The sequence below is a fragment of the Panulirus ornatus genome, chromosome 50, assembly GCF_036320965.1.
Source record: "Panulirus ornatus isolate Po-2019 chromosome 50, ASM3632096v1, whole genome shotgun sequence".
Taxonomy (NCBI): Eukaryota; Metazoa; Arthropoda; class Malacostraca; order Decapoda; family Palinuridae; genus Panulirus; species Panulirus ornatus.
The window spans coordinates 27,563,751-27,584,747 of record NC_092273.1 but is presented as its reverse complement, the minus strand read 5'-3'; the positions used below and the strand labels follow the sequence as shown (position 1 = coordinate 27,584,747).

Sequence of the window (20,997 nt, the reverse complement as noted above, 5' to 3'; positions counted from 1 at the left end):
TGTGAGATATGGGCGATAGACAGGGTTGTGCGGAGGAGGGTGGATGTGTTGTAAATGAAATGTTTGAGGATAGTATGTGGTGTGAGGTGGTTTGATCGAGTAAGTAATGAAAGAGTAAGAGATATATGCGGTAATAAAAAGATTGTGGTTAAGAGAGCAGAAGAGGGTGTGTTGAAATGGTTTGGACATATGGAGAGAATGAGTGAGGAAAGGTTTACATATGTATACATGAGTCATATATGGACGGAACAAGAAGCAGGAGACCATATTGGAGGTGAAAGGATGGAGTGAAAACTATTTTGATGGATCGGGGCCTGAACATATAGGAAGGTGAGAGGCGTGTAAGGAATAGAGTGAATTTAAAAATTGTGGTAGTCCGGGTTCGACGTGCTGTCAATGGACTGAACCAGGGCATGTTAAGCGACTGAGATAAACTATGGAAAGTTCTGTGGGCCTGGATGTGGATCGGGAGCGGTGGTTCCGGTGCATTATACATGACAGCTAGAGACTAAGTGTGAACGAATGCGGCCTTTTTTGTCTGTTTTCCTGGCGCTACCTCTCTGACGCATGGGGTGGCGATGCTGTTTGCTGTTGGGGGGGGGGGGGGGGGGGTGGCGCTGATAATGGATGAAGGCAAGCGAGTATGAATATGCACATGTATATATATATATATATATATATATATATATATATATTTTTTTTTTTTTTTTTTTTTATACTTTGTCGCTGTCTCCCGCGTATTGCGAGGTAGCGCAAGGAAACAGACGAAAGAAATGGCCCAACCCCCCCCATACACATGTACATACACACGTCCACACACACAAATATACATACCTACACAGCTTTCCATGGTTTACCCCGGACGCTTCACATGCCTTGATTCAATCCACTGACAGCACGTCAACCCCTGTATACCACATTGCTCCAATTCACTCTATTCCTTGCCCTCCTTTCACCCTCCTGCATGTTCAGGCCCCGATCACACAAAATCTTTTTCACTCCATCTTTCCACCTCCAATTTGGTCTCCCTCTTCTCCTCGTTCCCTCCACCTCCGACACATATATCCTCTTGGTCAATCTTTCCTCACTCATTCTCTCCATGTGCCCAAACCATTTTAAAACACTCTCTTCTGCTCTCTCAACCACGCTCTTTTTATTTCCACACCTCTCTCTTACCCTTACGTTACTTACTCGATCAAACCACCTCACACCACACATTGTCCTCAAACATCTCATTTCCAGCACATCCATCCTCCTGCGCACAACTCTATCCATAGCCCACGCCTCGCAACCATACAACATTGTTGGAACTACTATTCCTTCAAACATACCCATTTTTGCTTTCCGGGATAATGTTCTCGACTTCCACACATTTTTCAAGGCTCCCAAAATTTTCGCCCCCTCCCCCACCCTATGATCCACTTCCGCTTCCATGGTTCCATCCGCTGACAGATCCACTCCCAGATATCTAAAACACTTCACTTCCTCCAGTTTTTCACCATTCAAACTCACCTCCCAATTGACTTGACCCTCAGCCCTACTGTACCTAATAACCTTGCTCTTATTCACATTTACTCTTAACTTTCTTCTTCCACACACTTTACCAAACTCCGTCACCAGCTTCTGCAGTTTCTCACATTAATCCGCCACCAGCGCTGTATCATCAGCGAACAACAACTGACTCACTTCCCAAGCTCTCTCATCCCCAACAGACTTCATACTTGCCCCTCTTTCCAAGACTCTTGCATTTACCTCCCTAACAACCCCATCCATAAACAAATTAAACAACCATGGAGACATCACACACCCCTGCCGCAAACCTACATTCACTGAGAACCAATCACTTTCCTCTCTTCCTACACGTACACATGCCTTACATCCTCGATAAAAACTTTTCACTGCTTCTAACAACTTGCCTCCCACACCATATATTCTTAATACCTTCCACAGAGCATCTCTATCAACTCTATCATATGCCTTCTCCCGATCCATAAATGCTACATACAAATCCATTTGCTTTTCTAAGTATTTCTCACATACATTCTTCAAAGCAAACACCTGATCCACACATCCTCTACCACTTCTGAAACCACACTGCTCTTCCCCAATCTGATGCTCTGTACATGCCTTCACCCTCTCAATCAATACCCTCCCATATAATTTACCAGGAATACTCAACAAACTTATACCTCTGTAATTTGAGCACTCACTCTTATCCCCTTTGCCTTTGTACAATGGCACTATGCACGCATTCCGCCAATATATATATATATATATATATATATATATATATATATATATATATATATATATATATATATGTGTGTGTGTGTGTGTGTGTGTGTGTGTGTGTGTGGCTGTGTATATGTACGTGTATGGGCGTATATGTATATATGTGTGTATATAAGTGGATGGGTCATCTCCGTTTCTCTCGTCAGCGAGGTGGTTCCAGGAAACAGACGATCAGGGATAATAGATAATGATTATATATATTCTCTCTCCCCTGTCCATGGGGATGTGAGAGAAAGAATAACATCTTGGTGTTCGCAGCATTTAGCACTCCACAAAAAGCGGGAGGTCGGGTGAAAACTCATTCCTCCTGGTATTTAAGTTTATATAAGATGAAACAGAAGGAGGCGAGCTCGGGTTGGGATGTCTGAACGCGCGTGGATGTCACCAGGATTAGACTAGAGAGAGGGTATGTTTGACGAGAGGAGCCTGAATGGTCTGTCTCTAAATAAAATAAAGCTTATGGGTAAAGGGGAAGTAATGGTTTGGGAATGTCTCAGAGGTTAAGTCTGGGGTTGGTGAGAGTAGCGGAGGAAGGGATATCATATCTACTGAAGGAGGAGTTGTGGGAATATGTGAAGGAGTGGGAAGAAGTAAGTCCTTGACTGTTGTGGTAAAAACGAAAGTAGATTACAAGAGGTGCGATAATTATTGGTGCTTATGTACCTGGTAAAGATAGGAGTGAGGAAGAGGGGAGGGTTTCAGGAAGAGCCGAGAGAGTCAAAAATTTTGATGCAAGGGATCGAGTAATAGTAATGGGTGTTTTGAAATCAAGAGTGAGTGATGAGTGTATAATTAGGGAACATGGGGTACCCGGCGTTAAGAATGAAAATGTGAACAACTTGTGGAGTTGTGTGCTGAATAAGGACTGGTGATTGGCAACACTTGGTGTCAAAGATAAGGACGTACACAATCATACGTTGGTGATTTGGGTCTAATAGTGAGCTGGCATTATTGGATTATACGTTCATCAACAGGCGAGAGACTTGTGAATGTAAATTCTGAGAGAGGCAGCTGGTAAGATGTCTGACTATTGTCTTGTGAAGGTGAAATTCTGTCGAGGCTTTAGGAAAGGTGGAAATGATATAGGTGGGAAGACGGGGACGAAGGTGAGCGAGTTTGGAATAGAGGCTTGTGTGAGAACCTACCAGGAGAGACTGGCTTAGGAACAGCAAGAAGTGAGACTCATCAATCCCAAAGCCTTTTCATGCCGACGATGCAACTGCCACACTGGAGACACCAAAGACATCTACTGCCCATTTACACTGCTGTCTCTCTCCCCACACGCACACAGACCCCGAAGACATCTACTGCCCGTTTACACTGCAGTCTCCCCCCTCCACACACACACAGACCCCGAAGACATCTACTGCCCGTTTACACTGCAGTCTCCCCCCTCCACACACACACACACACACACACACACACACACACACACACACACAGAGCATCACTGTACCGTATGACCTGTGTTCCCAACCGGTGGACTTGGCCTACTTCTTGAGCGCTGCAGGAACCTTATATAGAAGGGACTCCTCGGGTGTAAGCATGATGTACCATGAATACATAGATTTTTCTCTTTTTTTGTATCTAAATTCACATGTCGGGGAAACACTTTTTATCATTAGCACTGTGATGTCCGAACACTTGAGATTTTCGTGTATTTCTTATTCCAGAAGAATGATAGTCTGGGACGGTGGCAAATCCATCATTCAGACTGTGGAAAGCAGTACAGTATGAAACAGGACGAATTACACCAGACTTTTTAAGTACAAACGCACTTCTTGCCTTCAAACGACCAGCTGGCCAAGAGGTTTAATACTGCCATGTGTCGGGGATGGACTAATCTTATCGGACGACTTATCTCAGTGACCATTATCCCCCTCGATTCCCTCCTTGCGTGAAGCACCCGCTGTGCACAACGTTCACCGATCACGAACCCGTGATGCATCAGTACTGGGCCAGACAGACGGGGGAGATGTGTGACTTGCGTGCAGGAATGTCAACAATAGAATAGGGATCTTAAACGACAAGTTTGGGTCATCCACTGACCAGGCTATCATGGCCATCTTTATTACTCATCTTCGTCAGTCTGTATTTAGATAGATAAAAGCACCTAAGAAAGGCAAGGCGGCGTATTTGAACAATAGTGCTGTTGAATTTACCAATAAAGGGGATGACTGTGTTGTTCATTGGTAGTTAAGGATATTCGTGTGTGTATGGATCATGGTGAAGTGCCTGAGGATTGGCGCCGAATGCATGTATAGTGCCATTGTACAGAGGCAAAGGGGATAAAGGTGAGTGTTCAAATTAAAGAGGTATAAGTGTGTTGAGTATTCCTGGCAAATTATATGGGAGGGTATTGATTTAGAAGGTGAAGGCATGTACAGAGCATCAGATTGGGGAAGAGCAGTGTGGTTTCAGAAGTGGTAGAGGATGTTTGGATCAGGTGTTTGCTTTGAAGAATGTATGTGAGAAATACTTAGAAAACAATTGGATTTGTATGTAGCAATTATGGATTAGAAGAAGGATTATGATAGGGTTGATGGAGATGCTTTGTGGAAGGTCTTGAGAATGTGGGAGGTAAGATGCTGTAGCATTACGAAATTTGTATCAAGGGTGTAAGGGATGTGTACGAGTAGGAAGAGAGGAGAGCGATTGGTTCCCAGTGAAGACCGGTCTGCGGAAGCGGTGTGTGATGTCTCCATGGTTGTTTATTTTGTTTATGGATGGGGTGGTTAGGGAGGTAAATGCAAGAGTTTTGGAGAAAGGTACGAGTATGCAGTCTGTTGGGGATGAGAGGGCCTGGGCAGTGTCATTTGTTGTTCGCCGATGATACAGCATTGGTGGCTGATTCGAGTGAGAAACTGCAGAAGTTGATGACTGAGTTTCGAAAAGTGAGTGAAATGAGAAAGTTGAGAGTAAATGTGAATAACAGCAAGGTTATTAGGTTCAGCAGGCTTAAGGGAAAAGTTAGTTGGGTTGTGAGTTTGAATGGAGAGAAATTGGAGGGAATGGTTTTAGATATCTAGGGTTGGACTTGGCAGCGAATGGAACCATGAAAGTGGAAGTGAGCCATCGGGTGAGGAGGGGAGCGAAGGTTCTGGAAGCAATGAAGAATGTGCGGATAGAGAGAACGTTATCTCGAAGAGCGAAAATGGATATGTTTAAAGGAATAGTAGTTCCAACAATATTATATGATTGCGAGGCATGGGCTTTAAATAGAGTTGTACGGAGGAAGGTGGATGTATTGGAAATGGAATGTTTGAGTACAATATGTGGTGTGAGGTGGGTTGATCGAGTTAGTAATGAAAGGGTAAGAGAGAGGTGTGGTAATGAATAAGAATTTGGTTGAGAGAGCAGAAGAGGGTGTGTTGAAATTGTTTGGATATATGGAGAGAGTGAGTGAGAAAGTTGTCAAAGAAGAGATATGCGTTACAGGTTGAGAAAACAAGAAGCTGGAGACAAAATTGAAGGTGGAAGGATGTAGTGAAGAAGATTTTGAATGATCGGAGCCTAAACATGCAGGAGGGTGACAGGCGTGCAAGGAAGAGAGCGAATTGGAACGATGTGGTATACCGGGATCGACGTGCTGTCAGTGGACTAACCCAGGGTATGTGAAACGTCTAGGGTAAACCATGGAAAGGTCTGTGGGAGTTGTGGTTTCGGTGCATTACACATGACAGTTAGAGACTGAGTGTGAACGAATGTGGCCATTGTTGTCTTTTCCTAGCGCTACCTCGCGCTCATGTGTGGCGGGGTGGCGGCGGAATGGAGTAAGGCAGCATATATGAATATGAACAAGTGTATATACGTATTTGTATGTATACTTTGAAATGTATAGTATGTATATGTGCGTGTGTGGGCGTTTATGTATATCCATGTGTATGTGGGTGGGTTGGGCCATCCTTTCGTCTGTTTCCTTGCGCTACCTCGCTAACGCGGGAGACAGCGACAAAGTATGATAATAATTAATAGATGAATAAATAATATATATATATATATATATATATATATATATATATATATATATATATATATATATATATATATATATATAATATAATATATATATATATATATATATATATATATATATATATATATATATATATATATATATATATATAATATAATATATATATATATATATATATATATATATATATATATATATATATATATATGTTATCATTATTATTATACTTTGTCGCTGTCTCCCGCGTTAGCGAGGTAGCGCAAGGAAACAGACAAAAGAATGGCCCAACCCACCCACATACACATGTATATACATACACGTCCACACACGCACATATACATACCTATACATCTCAACGTATACATATATATACACACAGACATATACATATATACACATGTACATAATTCATACTGTTTGCCCTTATTCATTCCCGTCGACACCTCGCCACACATGAAATGACAACCCCCTCCACCCGCATGTACGTAAGGTAGCGCTAGGAAAAGACAACAAAAGCCACATTCGTTCACACTCAGTCTCTAGCTGTCATGTATAATGCACCGAAACCACAGCTCCCTTTCCACATCCAGGCCCCCCTAAGCTTCACATGCCCTGGTTCAATCCATTGACAGCACGTCGACCCGGTATACCACATCGTTCCAATTCACTCTATTCCTTGCACACCTTTCACCCTTCTGCTTGTTCAAGCCCCGACCACTCAAAATCATTTTCACTCCATCTGTCCACCTCCAATTTGGTCTCCCACGTCTCCTCGTTCCCTCCACCTCTGACACACATATCTTCTTTGTCAATCTTTCCTCAGTCATTCTCTCCATATGACCAAACCATTTCAAAACACTCTTTTCTGCTCTCTCAACCACACTCTTTTTATCACCACATATCTCTCTTACCCTATTAATATTACTCGATCAAACCACCTCACACCATATAGTGTCCTCAAACATCTCATTTCCAGCACATCCACCCTCCTCCGCACAACTCTATCTATAGCCCACGCCTCGCAACCATATAACATTGTTGGAATCACTATTCCTTCAAACATACCCATTTTTGCTTTCTAAGATAACGTTCTCGACTTCCACACATTCTTCAACGATCCCAGAACTTTCGCCCCCTACCCCACCCTATGACTCACTTTCGCTTCCATGGTTCCATCCGCGGCCAAATCCACTCCCAGATATCGAAAACACTTCACTTTTTCACCATTCAAACTTACCTCCCAGTTGACTTATTCCTCAACCCTACTGTACCTAATAACCTTGCTCTTATTTACATTTACTCTCTGCTTTTTTCTTTCACACACTTTACCAAACTCAGTCACCAGCTTCTGCAGTTTCTCACCCGAATCAGCCACTAGCGCTGTATCATCAGCGAACAACAACTGACTCACTTCCCAAGCTCTCTCATCCACAACAGACTTCATACTTGCCCCCCTCTCCAAAACTATTGCATTCACCTCCCTAACAAGCCCATCCATAAACAAATTAAACAACCATGGAGACATCGCGCACCCCTGCTGCAAACCGACATTCACTGAGAACCACTCACTTTCCTCTTTTCCTACTCGTACACATGCCTTACATCCTCAATAAAAACTTTTCACTGCTTCTAACAACTTGCCTCCCACACCATATATTCTTAATATCTCCCAAAGAGGATCTCTATCAACCCTATCATATGCCTTCTCCAGATCCATAAATGCTACAAACAAATCCATTTGCTTTTCTAAGTATTTCTCATATACATTTTTCAAAGCAAACACCTGATCCACACATCCTTTACCACTTCTGAAACCACACTGCTCTTCCCCAATCTGATGCTCTGTACATGCCTTCATCCTCTCAATCAATACCCTTCCATATGATTTACCAGGAATACTCAACAAACTTATATTTGTAATTTGAGCACTCACCTCTATCCCCTTTGCCTTTTTGTACAAATCCTCAGGCACCTCACCATGAGTCATACATACATTAAATAACCTTACGAACCAGTCAACAACACAGTCACCCTCTTTATATATATATATATATATATATATATATATATATATATATATATATATATATATATATATATATATATATATAAACGTTAAGTTGGATGGTTTTGATTAGGTCCTCAGCTGCCCGTGCCGTCCCTGTTGTAAGACCCTCAACATTGATTACGATTCAGTTGTTGTTGGAACGGTGGGAGGAAAATCCGATAAAATAAGACCATTCCTACGATCGTAATGAGGCGAGGGCTTATATGTTAAAACTTAATGCCGACTGCTACTTGTATTGAAGGGTAGATTGAGACGGTACGGGCGACTGAATCCCTAAACGAGGTGGCGTTCGTATACTAACATGTAGATTTATCATTACTTACAAATGTACTTTCATGCACTTATGCTTCTCTTGCCTTAGTAAGGTGGCTTAAGGAAACGGACGGGATACGCCCTCATTTACACCAGAGTCTACTCCCAGCAGCCAAGATCGAAAGACAAATGGCATAGTTCGCTCTCCATACGTTCTGTTGTCCTCTGACACTACGTCACGATCGAAAAGCTCTGGGGAAAATACCAGCCTCGCCTTCGTGTGATTTTTCAGTGTGATAGAGAACCTGTCTTAAGAAAAGCAATGGGGAATGGTTTTGCGCACCAGGGTAAGAAGAGAAGGCATTATAACGACAGCCAACGTAGAAAAACAATGTCTCGGTGGAAGGATGTCATCTGCTGGCTTCACTAATGCAATCTGAAAATCTTGGAATAATATTCACAGAAGAATTAAACAGACTTAAACTCACTTGATTTCCGATTACGTTACTTACTGCTATCTGCTCTGGATCACGTAGTGTCTGCAGATACCGAAGCGGTGCGTCCTTTCCACACACACATGCACACACACATACACACTGCAAGCACTACAGTGCCACTGATGACGTGAGGAGAGGACAATCTAAAGTGCCGGTTATCTTATGAAGTCTCACAACAACTGCGTTTCACGAGCTAGTTTGAAGTGAGGAGAGATAAGAAGTGTGATTGTGAAAGAAACCTGGATGTTATGGCTCTAAGTGAAACGATGCTCATGGGTAAAGGGGAAGAGTGGTTTGGAAATGTCTTGGAATTAAAGTTAGGGGTTGGTGAGAGGACAAGATCTAAGGAATTAGTAGCACTATTCCTGAAGCTGGAGTTATGGGAGTGTGTCATAGTGTAAGGAAATAAATTCTAGATTGATGTGGGTAAAACTGAAAGTGGATGGAGAGAGATGGGTAATTATTGGAGCTTATGCACCTGGCAATGAAAGGCAAGTGTTTTGGGAGCAGCTGAGTGAGTGTGTCAGCAGCTTTGGTGTACTAGACCGGGTATTATGATGGGTGATTATAATGCGAGAGTGAGTAATGTGGCAGTTGAGGATATAATTGGTGTACATAGGGTATTCAGTGTTATGAATGGAAGTGGCAAAGAGCTTGTGGAGTTGTGTGCTGCTACAAAGACTGGCGTGTTAAAGAAAGAATTTTGGGTGTAAATGTGGTGAGAGAGGCGGCTGGTGGAATGTCTGATCACAATTTTTTGGAGGCGAGGTTGATAATTTGTGAAGGTTTTCAGAAAAGAAGAAACAATTTTGGGGAGAAGACAGTGGTGAGAGTAAGTGAGCTTGGAACGGAGACTTGTGTGAGGAAGTACCTGGAGAGACTGAGTACAGAATGGCAAAAGGAGAGAGCAAAGGACGTGAGGAGAGTGGGTGAGGAATAGGAGGTATTTAGGGAAGCAGTGATGGCTTGCAGGAGAGACGCATGTCGCATGAGAAAGGTGGGAGATGGACAGATTAAGAACACCGTTCTTAATTGGTGGGAGGAAGGAGTGAAGTCGCTTGTGAAAGAGAGAAGAGAGTCGTTTGGACAGTACTTACTAGGAAGGAGTACAAATGATTAGGAGATGTATAGGGGAAGGCGACAGGAGGCCAAGACGAAGATGCAAGGGTTGAAAGAGAGGGTAAATGAGAGTTGGGGTGAGAGAGTATCCTTATTTAGGGAGAGTAAAAAAAGACTTTTGGAAGGAGGAAAATAATGTGCAAAAGACAGAACAAATGGGCACATCGGTGAAGGGGGAAAGGGGGAAAGTGATAACAGGTAGTGATGGAATGAGGACATGGAGTAAGTGTTGAAGGATCGTTGAATGTGTTTGATGACACGGTGGCAAATATAGGATGTTTAGGTCGGGGTGGTATGTGTAGTGAGAGAGTCAGAAAGAGGGGTTGGTGAAAAGAGAAAAGGTGGTGAAAGCGTTGGGGAAGATGAAATCCGGCAAGGCGGTGGGATTGAATGGTATTGCAGTTGAATTCATTAAGAAAGGGAGTGACTCTGTTGTTGATTGGTTGATAAGGATATTCATTGTATGTATGGATCATGGTGGTGTGACTGAGGAGTGGAGGAATGCATGTATAGTGCCATTGTATAAAGGCAAAGGGGATAGAGATAAGTGTTCAAACTACAGAGACACTTGGGACAGAAGATTTCTAAGGACGGACCATAGACAGACCTACTGTAACTCAGTTGATCACATGGGGCAAAGATAGATGACGAAATACATAACAGGTTGATTTACATCTCTGTCTTTCCCAATATTACTCCTGAAAGACAACAGATACTCGAATGTCACTGTAATTCAGAAGTGTCATAATCATCGTACATCTTATACTGAATATACGATCAATTTTGAGGCAACAGCTTTATGATAAAGCCGAAATTCCTCTCCTGCTAACAATATCGCTCAAAGTTTAGCAGTTTGATGTTGTAGGAGGCAGTGGTCCAAGGTTAGCACCCTAACCAGTCACAGACCCCAGTCGAATTGTGATAGACGTGTTATAACTCCGCTGCCTCACTGCTTGGCCGTCACCAGCCCTCTCGATACCCAGGTGGACGGTACTCCTCATCGGTGGTTATCTGCGTCTTTACCCGAGGAACAGGTGTCCAGCGACCCACTGATGATATTAGGGAAAAGTAGTCTACAAACGTTTCGAGAAAGTTAGTGTAGGTGAGAGTGAACATGTGTCACAACTTTCCTGGGTAGTAAACATGTTAACTTTCGCCTCACTCTTGTCTTGTAATGTGGTGACTCCACGCCACAGGGACTCCCAAGGCAGGGTCCAGCTTTACAGCAGGGATACATAGTTGATGGCGAGGCCAGAGGCTGGGATGGCAAATCTATCTACGCTGTGGTTCCAATCATGTTATGTCGAGGGTTCAGTCTTAAAGATGCCTGAGTTGTGAACTGTGCTCACAGACTAGCAGGGTTACTGATGTCGGTGAAGAGCTTCGTCCTTTCAAACGTCTGACCCAGGGTTACAAAGAATATACGAGGCATATGTTGCATACTCAATGGTCTGAGTTATCCGAAAGTGATTGCAGTGCGTACCTATTCCATAAGAACGATCCGTCTTGATCTTAGTTCGACTAGCTGGTTGAGGTGGTAGGGAGGAATGTATACACTGACAGGAGGAACACCACGAACTGACGCTGTATCAGCAGGAGCATCTGACGGTGCTCTCAACTCTCCCTTACACATAATCGATAAAGTTATAAAATGATAAGGCAATCATTAAACATTAAACCGACAAGCCAACATTTCTGTGACAGGGAGAGGCAAGCTTGTCTTTATAACTTTATTCTAGGGTGCATAGGAAAAGTAGACACTTTTCCTTAAAAAGTAAAAACACCATCAGAATTACCTTAAATCTCTTGTGTGTGTGTGTGTGTGTCTATGTGTGTGTGTGTGTGTGTGTGTGTGTGTGTGTGTGTGTGTGTGTGTGTGTGTGTGTGTGTATATATATATATATATATATATATATATTATCCCTGGGGATAGGGGAGAAAGAATACTTCCCACGTATTCCCTGCGTGTCGTAGAAGGCGACTAAAAGGGGAGGGAGCGGGTGGCTGGAAATCCTCCCCTCTCGTTTTTTTTTTTTTTTTTTTCCAAAGAAGGAACAGAGAAGGGGGCCAGGTGAGGATTTTCCCTCTAAGGCCCAGTCCTCTGTTCTTAACGCTACCTCGCAAACGCGGGAAATGGCGAATAGTATGAAAAAAAAAAAAAAAAAAAAAAAAAAAAAAAAAATATATATATATATATATATATATATATATATATATATATATATATATATTTCTTTTTCTTTCAAACTATTCGCCATTTCCCGCGTTAGCAAGGTAGCGTTAAGAACAGAGGACTGGGCCTCTGAGGGAATATCCTCACCTGGCCTCGTTCTCTGTTCCTTCTTTTGTAAAATCAAAAAAAAAAAAAAAAACGAGAGGGGAGGATTTCCAGCCCCCCGCTCCCTCCCCTTTTAGTCGCCTTCTACGACACGCAGGGAATACGTGGGAAGTATTCTTTCTCCCCTATCCCCAGGGATAATATATATCTCCTTCTCACATCACCACTATATGTTATCATCTCCCTACTGATGTTCTCATTTGTTCCCTTGTCTTACGCACTTTATCTACCTCCTTCTAAATCATCTTTTTATTCTCCCTAAAATTTAATGATACTCTCTCTCCCCAACTCTCATTTGCCCTCTTTTTCGCCTCTTGCATCTTTCTCTTGACCTCCTGCCTCTTTCTTTTATACACCCTCTCACTTTGCACACCACCTCAACCAAAACACCCTATATCTGCCACTCTATCATCAAACACATTCAACAAACCTTTAAAATGTTCACTCCATCTCCTTCTCACATCACCACTACTTGTTATTACTTCCTCATTAGCCCCCTTCACTGAAGTTCCCATTTGCTCCCTTGCCTTACGCCCTTTATTTACCTCCTTCCAAAATATCTTTTTATTCTCCCTAAAATTTAATGATATTCTCTCACCCCAACTCTCATTTGCCCTCTTTTTCACCTCGTGCACCTTTCTTTTGACCTCCTGCCTCTTCCTTTTATACATCTCCCACTCATTTGCATCCCTTCCCTGCAAAAATCATCCAAATGCCTCTCTCTTCTGTTTCACTAATAATCTTACTTCTTCATCCCACTACTCGCTACCCTTTCTAATCAACCCACCTCCCGCGCTTCTCATGCCACAAGCATCCTTTGCGCAAGCCGTCACTGCTTCACTAAATACATCCCATTCCTCCCCCACTCCCTTTACCTCCTTTGTTCTCACCTTTTTCCCTTCTGCACTCAGTCTCTCCTGGTACTTCCTCACACAAGTCTCCTTCCCAAGCTCACTTACTCTCACCACTCTCTTCACCCCAACATTCTCTCTCCTTTTCTGAAAACCCCTACAAATCTTCACCTTCGCCTCCACAAGATAATGATCAGACATCCCTCCAGCTGCACCTCTCAGCACATTAACATCCAAAAGTCTCTCTTTCGCGCGCCTATCAATTAACACATAATCCAATAACGCTCTCTGGCCATCTCTCCTACTTACATACGTATACTTATGTATATCTCGCTTTTTAAACCAGGTATTTCCAATAACCAGTCCTTTCTCAGCACACAAATCCACAAGCTCTTCACCATTTTCCATTTACAACACTGAACACCCCATGTATACCAATAATTCCCTCAACTGCCACATTACTCACCTTTGCATTCAAATCACCCATCACTATAACCCGGTCTTGTGCATCAAAACCACTAACACACTCATTCCACTGCTCCCAAAACACTTGCCTCTCATGATCTTTTTTCTCATGCCCAGGTGCATACGCACCAATAATCTCCCATCTCTTTCCATCAGCTTTCAGTTTTACCCATATCAATCTAGAATTTACTTTCTTACACTCTATCACATACTCCCACAACTCTTGTTTCAGGAGTAGTGCTACTCCTTACCTTGCTCTTGTCCTCTCACTAACCCCTGACTTTACTCCCAAGACATTTCCAAACCACTCTTCCCCTTTACCCTTGAGCTTCGTTTCACTCAGAGCCAAAACATCCAGGTTCCTTTCCTCAAACATACTACCTATCTCTCCTTTTTTCTCATCTTGGTTGCATCCAAACACATTTAGACACCCCAATCTGAGCCTTCGAGGAGGATGATCACTCCCCGCGTGACTCCTTCTTCTGTTTCCCCTTTTAGAAAGTCAAAATACAAGGAGGGGAGGGTTTCTGGCCCCCCTTTCCCGTCCCCTTTAGTCGCCTTCTACGACACGTGAGGAATGCGTGGGAAGTATTCTTTCTCCCCTATCCCCAGGGATGAATCATGAATCATACATACATTAAATAACCTTACCAACCAGTCAACAATACAGTCACCACCTTTTTTAATAAATTCCGCTTCAGTACCATCTAAACCTGCCGCCTTGCCGGCTTTCATCTTCCGCAGAGCTTTTACTACCTCTTCTCTGTTTACCAAATCATTTTCCCTAACCCTCTCACTTTGCACACCACCTCGACCAAAACACCCTATATCTGCCACTCTATCATCAAACACATTCAACAAACCTTCAAAATACTCACTCCATCTCCTTCTCACATCACCACTACTTGTTATCACCTCCCCATTAGCCCCCTTCACTGAAGTTCCCATTTGCTCCCTTGTCTTACGCACTTTATTTACCTCCTTCCAAAACATCTTTTTATTCTCCCTAGAATTTAATGATACTCTCTCACCCCAACTCTCATTTGCCCTCTTTTTCACCTCTTGCACCTTTCTCTTGACCTCCTGCCTCTTTCTTTTATACATCTCACAGTCATTTGCACTATTTCCCTGCAAAAATCGTCCAAATGCCTCTCTCTTCTCTTTCACTAATAATCTTACTTCATCATCCCACCACTCACTGCTCTTTCTAATCAACCTACCTCCCACGCTTCTCATGCCACAAGCATCTTTTGCGCAAGCCATCACTGCTTCCCTAAATACATCCCATTCCTCTCCCACTCCCCTTACCTCCTTTGTTCTCACCTTTTTCCATTCTGTACTCAGTCTCTCCTGGTACTTCCTCACACAAGTCTCCTTCCCAAGCTCACTTACTCTCGCTACTCTCTTCACCCCAACATTCTCTCTTCTTTTCTGAAAACCCCTACAAATCTTCACCTTCGCTTCCACAAGATAATGATCAGACATCCCTCCAGTTGCACCTCTCAGCACGTTAACATCCAAAAGTCTCTCTTTCGCGCGCCTATCAATTAACACGTAATCCAATAACGCTCTCTGGCCATCTCTTCTAATTACATACGTATACTTATGTATATCTCGCTTTTTAAACCAGGTATTCCCAATCACCAGTACTTTTTCAGCATATAAATCTGCAAGCTCTTCACCATTTCCATTTACAACACTAAACACCCTATGTATACCATGGGGTGTATATATATATATATATATATATATATATATATATATATATATATATATATATATATATATATATATATATTGGGGTGTCTAAATGTGTGTGGATGTAACCAAGATGAGGAAAAAGGAGAGATAAGTAGTATGTTTGAGGAAAGGAACCTGGATGTTTTGGCTTTGACTGAAACGAAGCTCAAGAGTGAAGGGTAAGAGTGGTGTGGGAATGTTTTGGGAGTAAAGTCAAGGGTTGGTGAGAGGACAACAGCAAGGGAAGGAGGAGCACTACTCCTAAAACAGGAGTGGTGGGAGTATGTGATACAGTGTAAGAAAGTAAACTCTGATATGGGTAAAACTGAAAGTGGATGGAAAGAGGTGGGTGATTATTGGTGCCTTTCTACCTGAGCATCAGAAGAAAGATCATGAGAGGCAAGTATTTTGGGAGCAGGTGAGTGAGTGTGTTAGTAGTTTTGATCCATGAAACCGGGTTATAGTGATGGGTGATTTGAATGCAAAGGTGAAGAATGCCAGTTGAGGGAATAACTGTTGTACATGGGGTGTTCAGTGTTGTAAATGGAATTGGTGAAAAATTTCTAGATTTGTGTGCCGAAAAAGGACTGGTGATTGGGAATACCTGGTATAAAAAGAGCGATATAATTAAGTATACGATATAAGTGGGAGAGATGGCCAGAGAGCGTTATTGGATTACGTGTTAATTGATAAGCACATGAAAGAGAGACTTTTGAATGTTAATGTGCTGAGAGGTGCAACTGGAGGGATGTCTGATCATTATCTTGTGGAGGCGAAGGTGAAGATTTGTAGAGGTTTTCAGAAAAGAAGAGAGAATGTTGGGGTGAAGAGAGTGGTGAGATTAAGTGAGCTTGGGAAGGAGACTTGTGTGAGGAAGTACCAGGAGAGACTGAGTACAGAATGGAAAAAGGTGAGAGCAAATGACGTAAGGTATGTTTGGAAGGAATGGGATGTATTTAGGAAAGCAGTGATGGCTTGTGCTAAAGATACTTGTGGTACGAGAAGCATGGGAGATGGGGAGATTAGAAAGGGTAGTGAGTGGTGGGATGAAGAACTAAGATTATTAGTGAAAGAAAAGAGAGGCATTTGAACGATATTTGCAGGGAAATAGTGCAAATGACTAGGAGATGTATAGAAGAAAGAGGCAGGAGGTCAAGAGAAATGTGCAAGGGGTGAAAAAGTGGGCAAACGAGTTGGGGTGAGAGAGTAGTATTAAATATCAGGGAGAATGAAAAGATGTTTTGGAAGGAGGTAAATAAAGTGCGTAAGACAAGAGAACTAATGAGAACATCGGTGAAGGGGGCTAATGGGGAGGTAATAACAAGCAGTGGTGATGTGAGAAGGGGATGGGGTGAGTATTTTGAAGGTTTATTTAATGTTTTAGATGACAGAGTGGCAGACATAGGGTGTTTTGGTCGAGGTGGTGTGCCAAGTGAGGTGATTAGGGAGAATGATTTGGTAAACAGAGAAGAGGTAGTGAAAGCTTCGCGGAAGATCAAAGCCGACAAGGTGGCGCGTTTGGATGGTATTGCAGTGGAATTTATTAAAAAAGGGGGTGACTGATTGGTAAGGATATTTTATGTATGTATGGCTCATGGTGAGGTGCCTGATGATTGGCGGAATGCATGCATAGTGCCTTTGTACAAAGGCAAAGGGGATAAAAATGAGTGCTCAAATTACAGGGGTACAAGTTCTTGAATATACCTGGGAAATGACATGGGAGGGTATTGATTGAGAGGGTGAAGATATGCACAGAGTATCAGATTAGGGAAGAGCAGTATGGTTTCAGAAGTGGTTGAGGATATGTGGATCAGGTGTTTGCTTTGAAGAATGTATGTGAGAAATACTTAGAAAAGCAAATGGATTTGTACGTAGCATTTATGGATCTGGAGAAGGTATATGATAAAGATGCTATGTGGAAGGTATTAATAATGTATGGTGTCGGAGGCAAGTTGCTAGAAGCAGTGAAAAGTTTTTATCGAGGATGTAAGGCATGTGTACGAGTAGGAAGAGAGGAAAGTGATTGGTTCTCACTGAATGTCGGTTTGCGGCAGGGGTGCGTGAATTTATTAATGATGGGGTTGTTAGGGAGGTGAATGCAAGAGTTTTGGAGAGAGGGGCAAGTATGCAGTCTGTAGGGCTTCAGAAGTGGGTCAGTAATTGTTCGCTGATGATACAGCGCTGGTGGATGATTCGGGTGAGAAACTGCAGAAGCTGGTGACTGAGTTTGGTACAGTGTGTGAAAAAAGAGAGCTGAGAGTAAATGTGAATAAGACCAAGGTTATTAGGTACAGTAGGGTTGAGGGACAAGTCAACTGGGAGGGAAGTTTGAATGGAGAAAAACTGGAGGAAGTGAAGTGTTTTAAATATCTGGGAGTGGCTTTGTCAGCGGATGGAACCATTCAAATCACCCATCACTATAACCCGGTCTTGTACATAAAAACTGCCAACACACTCACTCAGCTGGTCATAAAACATTTGCCTCTCATGATCTTTCTTATCATGCCCAGGTGCATACGCACCAATAATCACCCATCTCTCTCCATCCACTTTTAGTTTTACCCATATCAATCCAGAGTTTACCTTCTTACACTCTATCACATACTCCCACCACTCTTGGTTCGGGAGTAGTGCTACTCCTTATTTTGCTCTTGTCCTCTGACTTTCCTCCCATAACATTCCCAAACAACTCTTTCCCTTTACCCTTGAGCTTCGTTTCACTCAGAGCCAAAACATCCAGGTTCCTTTCCTCAAACATACTACCTATCTCTCCTTTTTTCTCATCTTGGTTACATCCACACACATTTAGACACCCCGATCTGAGCCTTCGAGGAGGATGAGCACTCCCTACGTGACTCCTTCTTCTGTTTCCCCTTTTAGAAAGTTAAAGTACAAGGAGGGGAGGGTTTTTAGCTCCCGCTCCCGTCCCTTTTAGTCGCCTTGTACGACACGCGGGGAATGCGTGGGAAATATTCTTTCTCCACTATCCCCAGGGTTTTATATCTATAATGGAAAAAGGTGAGAACAATGGAAGTAAGGGGAGTGGGGGAGGAATGGGATGTATTTAGGGAATCAGTGATGGATTGCGCAAAAGATGCTTGTGGCATGAGAAGAGTGGGAGATGGGTTGATTAGAAAGGGTAGTGAGTGGTGGGATGAAGAAGTAAGAGTATTAGTGAAAGAGAAGAGAGAGGCATTTGGACGATTTTTGCAGGGAAAAAATGCAATTGAGTGGGAGATGTATAAAAGAAAGAGACAGGAGGTCAAGAGAAAGGTGCAAGAGGTGAAAAAAAGGGCAAATGAGAGTTGGGGTGAGAGGGTATCATTAAATTTTAGGGAGAATAAAAAGATGTTCTGGAAGGAGGTAAATAAAGTGCGTAAGACAAGGGAGCAAATGGGAACTTCAGTGAAGGGCGCAAATGGGGAGGTGATAACAAGTAGTGGTGATGTGAGGAGATGGAGTGAGTATTTTGAAGGTTTGTTGAATGTGTTTGATGATAGAGTGGCAGATATAGGGTGTTTTGGTTGAGGTGGTGTGCAAAGTGAGAGGGTTAGGGAAAATGATTTGGTAAACAGAGAAGAGGTAGTAAAAGCTTTGCGGAAGATGAAAGCCGGCAAGGCAGCTAGTTTGGATGGTATTGCAGTGGAATTTTTTAAAAAAGGGGGTGACTGTATTGTTGACTGGTTGGTAAGGTTATTTAATGTATGTATGACTCATGGTGAGGTGCCTGAGGATTGGCGGAATGCGTGCATAGTGCCATTGTACAAAGGCAGAGGGGATAAGAGTGATTGCTCAAATTACAGAGGTATAAGTTTGTTGAGTATTCCTGGTAAATTATATGGGAGGGTATTGATTGAGAGGGTGAAGGCATGTACAGAGCATCAGATTGGGGAAGAGCAGTGTGGTTTCAGAAGTGGTAGAGGATGTGTGGATCAGGTGTTTGCTTTGAAGAATTTATGTGAGAAATACTTAGAAAAGCAAATGGATTTGTATGTAGCATTTATGGATCTGGAGAAGGCATATGATAGAGTTGATAGAGATGCTCTGTGGAAGGTATTAAGAATATATGGTGTGGGAGGCAAGTTGTTAGAAGCAGTGAAAAGTTTTTATCGAGGATGTAAGGCATGTGTACGTGTAGGAAGAGAGGAAAGTGATTGGTTCTCAGTGAATGTAGGTTAGCGGCAGGGGTGTGTGATGTCTCCATGGTTGTTTAATTTGTTTATGGATGGGGTTGTTAGGGAGGTGAATGCAAGAGTTTTGGAAAGAGGGGCAAGTATGAAGTCTGTTGGGGATGAGAGAGCTTGGGAAGTGAGTCAGTTGTTGTTCGCTGATGATACAGCGCTGGTGGCTGATTCATGTGAGAAACTGCAGAAGCTGGTGACTGCGTTTGGTAAAGTGTGTGAAAGAAGAAAGTTAAGAGTAAATGTGAATAAGAGCAAGGTTATTAGGTACAGTAGGGTTGAGGGTCAAGTCAATTGGGAGGTGAGTTTGAATGGAGAAAAACTGGAGGAAGTGAAGTGTTTTAGATATCTGGGAGTGGATCTGGCAGCGGATGGAACCATGGAAGCGGAAGTGGATCATAGGGTGGGGGAGGGGGCGAAAATTCTGGGAGCCTTGAAGAATGTGTGGAAGTCGAGAACATTATCTCGGAAAGCAAAAATGGGTATGTTTGAGGGAATAGTGGTTCCAACAATGTTGTATGGTTGCGAAGCGTGGGCTATGGATAGAGTGGTGCGCAGGAGGATGGATGTGCTGGAAATGAGATGTTTGAGGACAATGTGTGGTGTGAGGTGGTTTGATCGAGTAAGTAACGTAAGGGTAAGAGAGATGTGTGGAAATAAAAAGAGCGTGGTTGAGAGAGCAGAAGAGGGTGTTTTGAAATGGTTTGGGCACATGGAGAGAATGAGTGAGGAAAGATTGACCAAGAGGATATATGTGTCGGAGGTGGAGGGAACGAGGAGAAGAGGGAGACCAAATTGGAGGTGGAAAGATGGAGTGAAAAAGATTTTGTGTGATCGGGGCCTGAACATGCAGGAGGGTGAAAGGAGGGCAAGGAATAGAGTGAATTGGAGCGATGTGGTATACCGGGGTTGACGTGCTGTCAGTGGATTGAATCAGGGCATGTGAAGCGTCTGGGGTAAACCATGGAAAGCTGTGTAGGTATGTATATTTGCGTGTGTGGACGTATGTATATACATGTGTATGGGGGTGGGTTGGGCCATTTCTTTCGTCTGTTTCCTTGCGCTACCTCGCAAACGCGGGAGACAGCGGCAAAAAAAAAAAAAAAAAAAAAAAAAAATATATATATATATATATATATATATATATATACTATTTTATTTATTTATTTTGCTTTGTCGCTGTCTCCCGCGTTAGCGAGGTAGCGCAAGGAAACAGAC

The 20,997-nt window shown here is 42.8% G+C and overlaps 1 protein-coding gene across 1 annotated transcript in view; it reads right to left on the bottom strand.

Annotated features, from left to right (window-relative positions):
- Positions 1-4,088, bottom strand: part of LOC139764688 (uncharacterized) — a 44,355-nt gene extending 40,267 nt beyond the window's left edge. Inside the window, exon 1 of the mRNA XM_071691572.1 lies at positions 4,071-4,088. Within this exon, the coding sequence (XP_071547673.1) occupies position 4,071 (1 nt within the window). The 5' untranslated portion in view covers positions 4,072-4,088. The remainder of the gene's footprint in view (positions 1-4,070) is intronic.
- Between the last annotated feature and the right edge of the window lie 16,909 nt (positions 4,089-20,997).